The sequence below is a fragment of the Parasteatoda tepidariorum genome, chromosome 9 (assembly GCF_982258835.1).
Source record: "Parasteatoda tepidariorum strain Cologne lab strain chromosome 9, Ptep-v5.0, whole genome shotgun sequence".
Lineage (NCBI taxonomy): Eukaryota > Metazoa > Arthropoda > Arachnida > Araneae > Theridiidae > Parasteatoda > Parasteatoda tepidariorum.
Genome location: NC_141763.1, coordinates 83365412 through 83376086, shown reverse-complemented (window position 1 = coordinate 83376086; position 10675 = coordinate 83365412). Strand labels below are relative to the sequence as shown.

Genomic DNA, 10675 nt, shown 5'->3' with positions numbered 1-10675 from the left:
TTTTGAAAAAATACACCTTTTACATAAGCAAAATGGGAAAAATACAACCTATACATTAATAAAACTTAAATACCCGTATTAAATACCCTTAGGAAAAATACCCTTATATATAGGTAAAACTGAAATCCCATCCAAAAAATACATTCTATACAAAGTTCATAGGACTTCAACTTCAGTTCCATAGGAAAAATATACAAACATTGTGCTTAAACTTTAATATAAATGCAAGTCAAAACCTATTTTTTTTTCCTTTTTTTTAATTAGAATTAATCCTTAACCTGTTTAAAAGTCTTTATCACCGTTTCTGTTTCTATCTCAATAACACATCAGATGACAAATAAAATGTTTGTAAAACGTACTACAACCATTAAAGGCAATAAAGTCCTAAAATAAATATCCTAAAAATGCCTCTTCACTTAATCATCTGATTTTTCTTGTTTGAAAGAAGATCTTATCTAGAAGATTAGATAAAAGCGTGAGATGAATGCCACGCTGCTTTCGAAATCTTGCTTTATCACCAAGCGATTCCCAGAACAGATAAAATATTGGCTAATATTTTAAATAATTCATGCAATAGCTAAAAAAAATTCTATTTTGAAAGAAAAATTATATAATTTGGTACATAATATGTGTTATATAAATCAGAAATTAGTTATTCATTGGAATGCGAGGAAATGTAAATAAATATTGCACTAAACATTTTATGAACAATGAAAATATTTCTAACTTTACACAGGAATACAAAAATTAAAGAATACAAAGGGAAAAGTAAAATGTTACTAAGACAGCAAATACAAATCGAAGAACAACTTATGATCTAATATTCTTCACTTTCTAGAGCTCAAGCGTAATGCGGTTAAAAATACGATTTTTTAAAAAGAATTCGATTTCTCAGGAACTATTCGACCGATTTTGCCCAAATTTTGCATTTTACAGCTTAAAATTGCCTTCTTTAAAATGATTCAAAAAATTGGGTACCTTACAAATCAATATTTTTTAGATTAATAAAATAATATATATTTACTAAAAGTTATATTTGCGTGGAATTGTCTTTGGAAAAACGAATTTTATACCTAATTACGGTCAAAAAGTTTTCAATTGGCTTAAAAAAAATCTGAAGATACAGTGAAATGCGCAAAAAGTTTAATGAACTTCAAGGGGACCAAACTTTGAACCGCTGTCCTAACCAAACCACGGGGACCACATTTCCCAGATTGCGGCTTCCCATGTATTTCGATTCTTGGGATGGAATTTCGAATTTGTCGGAAAAAAAAGGTATGTTTATTTAGAGAAGGCACGTTTTTTAGTCTGGTTTCGTAATTTGAATATCTATGCACATAATTAAAATATTTGAGGTCACCCTCTTGAACCTTTAAGATTGAGTCTTAGAACATAAAGATCCGATCATTAGATCAAAAGTTATATAGGGTGGTCCTTTTTTTATTTTGCGCACTGCTCAGAAATTGCTTAAAATGATACTCAAAAAACTCAAAACTTGTTATTATATATAATATTTTAACTTGTGGAGATTAAAAACAAATTACGAAAATTGTATTTAATCAACAGTATATCAATGTTTTAGAAATTGTGATTTGTTTGTTTACCTTTACTAGTAAATTGAATAGTGTGTTGCCACTTCGTGCAACCTATTAACGTAAAGTGGCTACTGTGTAGGTTTAAAAAGAACACTTAAGACTTAAAGCAAAACAATTTTTTTTTATAACTGCAACCGTACTTGAAATCTATCTGATTGTACTTGTTACAGATATATATATTTTTGAAATTTAACTATTAATGCGTAGTAATAATTTATCAAAATTTATACTATCTTATTATTTGACCGTCTTTCTCCCATTAATTTCTAGCGAAGCGCATCCCTACTTCTTATTTCTGTGATAAAAAGTTTGCTCGTAATAATGGTACTTCTGCTTGCAAGATTATTTTTTAAAAAAAATGTTGGCAGTACATTAAAATAAATCAAAGCAAGCTAAAAGCTGAACAAGAAATGGAAACGCAATATAACATAGGCACAACAGAATAAAATTTCGTATTAGATTTATAAGTAAATAAAAATTTTATTATCAAAATTATGTATCAAGATAAGTATCAAAATTTAAATAATTAATTATGTCTAAAAAGAAAAAAAGTGGGAAAAAGAAAAAATCGAAAAAGCGATCTGAGAAAGCTTCATTAAAAGCCAAAATTAAAGATTTGTCAGCAGAACTTGCTGAAATCGACAAAGATTTGCAACAGCAAGAGCAAATTTTAGTATCTTTGAAAGAATTAAGAAATCGAGAACTTGAAAGTAAAGAAAGTTGCGTCGCATATTTGCAACGAACATTAAAGTCTAAGACTGACCAATGCATGTCAGTGCAAAATGAGCTTCAATTTGCTAAAGATATGAAAGAATTAGTTGATATTAAAGCTGCCGATGCAAGGCGAAATTTGGAAAAGAATAGTGAAATTTCTAATACTCTATTTTCGCAGCAAAGATCTGAATTAACAGGTAACTTCGGTTGGTAGTTTTCTGCTTGACGAGCAACAGCAAAAGTTGCCGTTTTAATTTGCCAATGATTTAACGTTCTTTCCCATACTTTTGCTGCTGTTTCGTTAATGTTCCCACACCTTAAAATTTTTTTATTGCAAAAGCACTTGATTGTGCATCTAAAAATTGTCATGATTGTATTCATACATCTAAGTGTTGTCTTCAATACTTCCATTTCAGGGACTTACAACTCTTATCAACTCCAACGACAAAATTAATTTCACAATTCTAGTATATACACTCTATAACAAAAAAATCGACGCACCAAGAAGGAGTTGTCCGATTGAAACGAAAATTAGTGAATAGGAAGACAATGTACAGAATAGTAAATGATTAAAATTTCAGAACAATTGAATAATTTATTGCAGAGTTACAGTAACAAGTTCCATAAGGTGTTGACCGGCCTTTAGCCTGGATACAAGCTGCCACACAGCGTGGCATAGACCGATAAAGCTCCCGGATGGTCTCTTGCGGTATTTTCTGCCAAATTCGATCCAATTGTCGAACGAGGTCATCAACATTCCGTGCCAGATGCAATCGCCTTCCCATCATATCCTAGACATGCTCGATGGGAGAGAGATCTGGTGATCTGGCAGGCCAAGGAAGAGTTTGACAAGCTTGCAGACAGTTCATAGCAACACGTGCCGTATGTGGTCTGGCATTGTCCTGTTGAAAAACCAACCCAGGGAGCTGCGAAGGAACGGTCGCAAAACAGGTCTTAGGATGTCGTCGACGTACCGCTGTGCAGTAAGTGTACCTCTAATGACGACCAAAGGGGTCCGACTGTCAAAGGAAATGGCACCCCAGACCATAATGCCTTGTTGAGGGCCGGTGTGGCGTGCAATAGTGAAGGCAGTATCCCCCCTCTGCCCTGTGCGTCTCCAAACACGTCTTCGATGATCGTCAGGACACAGTTGGAAGCGGGATTCTTCGCTAAAGACTATATGTCCCCAGTCGGCATCATTCCAGCCATATCTGTTCAAAACATTCCTGCATATGAAATTTCAAAGCATTCGGATGATTGCTTCTTGGTGCGTCGATTTTTTTTTATAGAGAGTATATGAATTTTACTGAAAGTTTCTATAGTTATAATCAGGAAACGAAAGGTAAAAAAATTATTTTTTCATAAAAATGTTCTTATCTCCATGAATATTTAAGGCAGGTTTACGAAGTTTTGTGCAGTCAGTTATTGTATATGATAACTAAAGTAAGTGACTTAAATAACAAACTTATTGAAATATTTTTTGGCCAAACACTATTTTTCGTTTGTAGTTTATTGCCAGCACATCGAGCCTCAAAATCCCTGAAACTTTATTGATACATATAAAAAATCGCGTGACCTAAACACCTGTAGAGTTATAAAATAATTCTTTAGAAATTTCTTAAGAAATTTGAAAAAATTCCAGAAACTTAAAGTATCTCTTCCATTATTGCAGAGTAGTACCATATGCACGAGTTTTTTTTTCTTGTTTAACAACCAATTTTAGGTTTGTATTGTTTTCTTAAGTCTTATTAAATATATTTATTTTTTATAAGTCCTCATCATATAGATCTGCGCCAAAAAGGAGTAAAGGACCGGTTTCCGCGACATCAAGTACCACTGGAACGCTAAGTTCTATACACCAATTTAAACTTGTATAGGGTAAACCAACCAGTGAAGGAACACTACCCAGTGAAGGAACATTTCATATATATTGATTAAAAATAAGAATTTGAAAGTTTTTCTTTAGATTGATTGGTAACAATAGCTTACTGCCAAACAATAGGAAGTCATCTAGCAATGTTTTGAATTACCTGGTCAAATAGACTTCTCTGGACAAATTTTTGAATTTGTTATTATCTCTGCAACGCCTTGTTCCTTTGAAAAAATTATAAGGCGAGTGTTTGTATTTATGTGTTTGAAGTGGAATTAATTGCATGTAATAGTTTTATTTTTCTCACTGTGAAAAAGAGAATTCAAAATATAGTTATTGAGGTTACGTTTTTTTAAAGCCTCATAGCATAATAAAGTACTCAGATAAGGGGGTGTGAAGGAACAAGTGTTCCTTTACTGGTTTTTTTCTAAGTTAATGAAAGTAAAAGATAAACTTTAATTTTCTTGTACCTTTAGTAATGTTCCGCATCAAATGTATGTTAAAAATACGAAAAACAACTTCTAACCAGTGAGGGAACAGGCATGTTCCTTTACTGGGCATAGATTTCCCAGTGAATGAACAGTATGTGTTAATATGTTGACACTTTAATTTTCAATTCATGATTACAAAAAAAAAATTTAACATTTGCCAAGTATTTATATGTTATAATTTTAAGAATAAGCTTGTTCTTAAATATTTGTATGGGTCATAAATTCATAAAGAGCATTAAAAATAACCAAAATTAAATGTTCCCTTACTGGGTGTTCATTCACTGGTAAGAGCTGTTCCTTCACTGGGTCTTCTTACTACTTGTTATTTGAACCTCCAAAACTTTAAAACAATATTATGTAAGTTCTCTACAATTTTTTTTACATAATTTGCAATTAGTAACAAATATGTTGACACTGTCATTTAACTAAAATTACGAATTTTGAAATTAATATGATTTTTTAAAAGGCAAGCGAAGCTTAAGTGTTCCCTCACTGGTTAGTTTACCCTACCTCAATGTAAAACTAAATTATCATGTCGGCAAGCACAAGACGAATTTCACTTTTCTGTAGTATTTCAAATAGCCATTTTAAATTTATCAGTTTAGTGGATTAGAAATTATTATTAACACGAAAACTCTTGAATGAATTTTTTTTCAATTCAATATTATTTTTTCAAGAATTTTGACACCTTCCCATAGAAACACATATTACTTCCTCAATATCGTAAACAATAATTACGAATCCTTAGTTTATATATTTTTTATTTTAATGCTTTTTTTGCATGCCTTAAATAGTTTGTATGATATGATAATTCTATTTTTAAATAAAGAAATTAAAACACAAATACGTGAAGTTATAGAGCTTTTGAAACTAACAAACATAAATCATCAAAAACATAAATTTTGATAATCTTTGTTAAACTTTTATTACAATACTTGAGGATGAGAACCATGATCACTTGAATTTCAATATTTATTGTTAAATTATATAAAATCATTACAAACTTTGAAAATTCTAATTACTTTCTATTCAATTAACAGTATTATCGTTTTTTCGCTTTTATTACATCAAAACAATTCTCCTTACATATTAATAGTACATATTATCGAGATACATATTATATCTCAATATAATACGATACATATTATTGACAGCACATATTATTGAACATTTGGGGGTATTGAATTGGAGATTAATTGTTTTCTGGTTCAGGTCAAAACAATGATCTGTGGATGAATAAATGGATGTATGATTGGGCCGCCCTTTAAACGGGTTGTGACGTGTGTACGACTGAAGTCGTATTCTAGGCCATACACTGTAAAACAAGAAAGGCAACATTTGCCTTAAATTTGCTTGATATCACCCAGCAGGCTTTCTGGTAATTGGCAAGGGGCATTAGAAACAACAAACAACGTATTATTGCGATACAATACATATTATTGAGAAAATCTATATGCAAGTCGGAGATATTTATTAATGTTGGTATGATAAAAATATGGAAAATGGTTATTTTATAGCAAAAAATTGAAAATACTAAATAACTTAAAAAAGACAACTAATACATATTATTTAGAAAAAATAACTTAAGCTGTATAATTTGTTTTTAAAATGATATAAAAACAAAAACTATTTTTGGTCTGAAAATAAGTTTTCTTGTTACACATTAGAATGAAATACTCTGTATTGCGTAAACTAACTATATATACTATTTAAATTTAGTTTCTGCCTGTCTGAAATTAGTTGAATTAAAGTAAATAACAATAACTCGTTTTTCTGACACATCCCATCATCTGTCCTCCTTAAGACTGGAGAAGGGCCAAGTTTAAATTTGTAACATTAAGCAATTCGTCAAGTAAACACTTTTAGCGTCAAACTTTTTCGCAAGAAAAAAACATTTGATCCTATCCATTCACAATGTCATCGTGTTAAGTAAATAAGCCAAGAAGTTCAACACTTTTTTTTACCCTTTTTAAACAGAAATAAAAAGTGCTTAATTAAAGCAATCGTTAGCAAATATACACCGAACAAAAAAAGGGTTAATTAATTAATATTTCACAATTAAAAACAGAAGCAAACGTAAGCGTAAACTAGAGTATACTTAAGGATCCAACGATCAATCTTTTTTTAATGCCAAATGTCATTTCTATTCAATAATAATTCATTTGTCAGATTCTTCGTACATTTTCCCCCCACCTAACTTAAATATTAGAGAGATTTAGCATGTACTTTAAAATCCACTACGCAAACCCAAAACGTGAATACTAGAGAATATGAGACGGTATTGTTGAGTCCTTCTATTATTTTGTGAGCACTATTACTCGCTTTTTTCTTCTTTTTTTCTCTACTAAATGTTCGATTGGGATTCTGAAACAAACAGAGAGTTCTGTATTGACTGCCCTTGGCATAGATTTTTATATAGTTATTATTTACGCTGCACTAGAGCTGCACAATGAGCTATTGTCAACGGTCTGGGAAACACCACTAAGGATATTCCGAAGACATGCCATCGCAATTTTGTGATCGCCACTTCATCAATTTAGACATAGATCTGAAGGGGAAAGAAATTTTCTCCAGATCCTTCTACCCATGGGACTGCTAGGCGACCGACCACAGGACTTTCGATTCCTCAGATTTTGCGAGCACTCGGTGGGTCTTAGCGATGCTGAGGATCGAATCTTGGCCCCTGCGGACCCAAGTCCAATCCTCTTACCATTGACATTTTTAGAATAATATCAAAGGCCTAAATAGTGCCAAAAATGAAGTAAAAAAAATATGCACAATAAGGGTTTCAAATTCGTAAGAGAATTTTGAGGAGCCAAATGTAAGGAACCAAATATCAATAATTTCATTAATCTTTGTCATCTCTGGACAGCAACGCGTAAACTGATCAGACATCGGTAAAAATCATTAATCTTAAATCAAAAATTTTATACCTTAATAATTAGTAACAATATTATCAGATAAATTTTAGAAATTATACGTTACTTTTTTCCATTATTATCAAATAAAACAATAAAAAATAATAAATATTTTCCAAAAGTTACTTTTTTACTATTCGTTTGCCTTTGGATAAACGGTATTTATAATTGTATGCAAAAAATTTTTCAGTTCGCTTTAAAAAGTTCTCGACATATGCTAAAAGTAAAATTAACACTAAAGGTTCCAAACTTTGAACCGCTGTTCTGGCCAAGCAATTGAGAGCATATTTCCCAGTTTGCTGTTACCTTCCACATTTGAGAGGTCAATAATCCCAATCGCGCCAAAAAAGCATGTTTATTCAGAGAAAGTACGTTTTTGTGTCTGATTTCGTAACTCAAAATATCATCTGCTCTAATTAATTAGAATACTTAAAGTCAATCCTTGAGCCATTTAGATTGAGTCCTAAAACATGAAGATCTGATCATAGGATCAAAAGTTATTCAGTGTGGCCCGTTTATTTTGCGCATGGTACATTATAAGCAGTGATTACTGAACACCCATAATTTAAATTTTGAAAAACGATATTTACTCGGTTTCACATTAATAATATATTTTCTAAAACAAACATTTCAGGACTGTTATCTGCTTTAGAAGAAAAGAGACTTCAAAGGAGCAACCAATTGTCTTATCTGAAACGCTTAGAGAATGATTTGGAAGAGAAGATAGCCATGAATGAAAGAGAAGAAAGAGAGGAAGAAAAACTAAGAGTCAGCAATTTATTAGAAAAAAAGAGAACATTCCAGAATATGGTTGATAATCTATGCGCCGAATCTACGGAAGTTTTTCAACTGACTTTACCGGTCTACGCTAAGAGACAACTGTACGACAATGTCTGTCTGAGACGTCTTTGCGATGAAGTATCAGAAAATATCTTAGACGAACAAGATCGGAACAGACATCTGACTAAGATAGAAAAGATTTTAAATGTGGAAAAAGAAACTCAGATCTACACCGAAGATTTGCTGAAGTCTCAGTTACATAAGCTCAACTCTGATTTGGAATATCTCGTCGAAAGCGAAGCAAAACTTCGGTTTGTGAACACATCTGAAGACGAGGCTGATATTAAAGATAAATATTTGGAGATTCGGAATATGATTGGAGAATTATGCAGAGTTGAAGATGAACGTACAGATCTGTTAAAGATTTCGAAAGACCAAGAGGAGTATAAAGTGGTGCTCGAAAAACAATTGGAAGAAAAGATAGATTTAAATGGTAGAATGATGTCAGCCATTTTGAGAGCAGGTAAAATAGTACATTCTAGAATAAAAGAAGTCGGAGGAAAATCTGAGTATGATTTGGAATTTCTCAGACAGATAAGTATGCTTCTAGAAGATTTTCTTGACTGAATTAAATGGTTAAAGTAGCAAAATGTTAAGTACGTTCAAGTAAATTAATGTAAATTTCTATAATAAATCTTTAATGAAAGTGTACGGTAATTTACCAGAATTATTATTTAGATTAATTATCAGGATCAAATTAAAAGCTATTTTTCTTTTTTAGCTACAAGAGGACGCTATATTGCGCAAGAGAAATCCTGAATGACAAATTCTCTTTCATCTGCATTATAAGTTCAAAGCTTACAGAAAAATGAATTCAGGTTGACCTTAGAGGAAACCATAAAATGCTGAAAAAAAATTAAAAATATCAAACTGTAAGCAAATTATGATAGGTTTACACAGAATTACTCAGTTGGGAAGAAATCTTGTAGTAATCTCTTTTAAAGGTCCCCTTCAAGCAGAAAAAGCAATTCTACTTTATCTGTGTTATCTTCTGTGTTATCCTTAAAAGAATGTTTTCTTTAGGTGGTATTTTACCACGTTTATATAAACTTGCCTTCGTGTATGTCTGTCCGGGTGAAATTTTGTAATCGATTTTAAACTAACTTCCCGACTAGCTACAAACTTCAAATTTAGCACACAGTTCAGAATTGGATGACAATGCATGAAAATGAAGAGAAAAAAGACATGCAAAGTAAAATAAAATTAAAATTTAAAAAAAAAAAATATTTTCGAGATTGTCTTTTGTTGTCGATTCCATTATTTCAAATTATTACGTGTCAGGTGAAAAGAATTTTATTGTCGGAGTACTTTTATTGGCTGAAAAATCACGTGGTAGGATCCAGTTTTTCCTCATTCATTTCCAGATTGTTTTGGTTGTCATCAGCATAAAACTAATGAAAGTCGTAAAGGTATTGTTTTTCTATAAAGATTTTTGTATCCCTAATTTAAAATAAAAGTTCTATTACTTTAGTAGTGGTCTTGTAGTAGTCTTGACTACTCTTGACTAAGAAAAATAATCTAAATAAAAATATATATTTTTAAAAACCACGTTTTTTGTAGTGGAGAATAATAATTTAAAAATAATAATTTGCAATACAAAATATAAAATAAAAATTAAAAAAATCATAGTTTAAAATAAAAAAATTCAAAATAAAAAGTAATATTTTTAAAAACCACGTTTTAGTAGTGGAGAATAATAATTAAGAAAAAAATTGAAAAACGAAAAACGTGGGGCGCATGAAATACATAACAGTACATATACACATACATATACACATTTTCTTACTCATACACATGCACAGCCACATATACATCCACATACATATGCATATACAAAAGCATATTCCACATCCACATTCAGATACAATTACAATTACTGATATACATACACATATTCTCAAGAGCACACATACACACACTAATATAACATTACTGTTATGTATTTCATGCGCCCCACGTTTTTCGTTTTTCAATTTTTTTTCTTAATTATTATTCTCCACTACTAAAACGTGGTTTTTAAAAATATGACTTTTTATTTAAAATTTTTTTAATGATCTTCAAAGTTTAATTTAGAATTTGGTAACTAGGTTTAACAGAGCACGTTTCATTGAAAACAATTGAGGAAAAAAAAAGTATCAAGAATTATTTATTAATATAAATATGTTTAGTGATTGGTTGCATAGTAAACAAAGAAATCATTTTTATATAATTCTCCGAAGGTTAGCATTGAGAAAGTAGAATCTCACA

At 31.0% G+C, this 10675-nt stretch overlaps 1 protein-coding gene across 1 annotated transcript; it reads left to right on the top strand.

Moving 5' to 3' along the window:
* Positions 1-2092: 2092 nt before the first annotated feature.
* LOC107448968 (uncharacterized) lies at positions 2093-9988 on the top strand. Its single transcript, XM_016064347.4, has 2 exons — positions 2093-2506; positions 8223-9988. The coding sequence occupies exons 1-2, from the start codon at positions 2128-2130 to the stop codon at positions 8993-8995; spliced, it is 1152 nt and encodes a 383-aa protein (XP_015919833.4). The 5' UTR covers positions 2093-2127; the 3' UTR covers positions 8996-9988.
* Positions 9989-10675: the final 687 nt, after the last annotated feature.

What these genes read in the sequence shown, in the direction of transcription:
- LOC107448968 (XM_016064347.4), top strand. Translation starts at nt 2,128, where the DNA reads ATGTCTAAAAAGAAAAAAAGTGGGAAAAAGAAAAAATCGAAAAAGCGA. An exon ending in GCAAAGATCTGAATTAACAG is followed by an intron (nt 2,507 to 8,222) that starts GTAACTTCGGTT and finishes CAAACATTTCAG; the next exon opens with GACTGTTATCTGCTTTAGAA.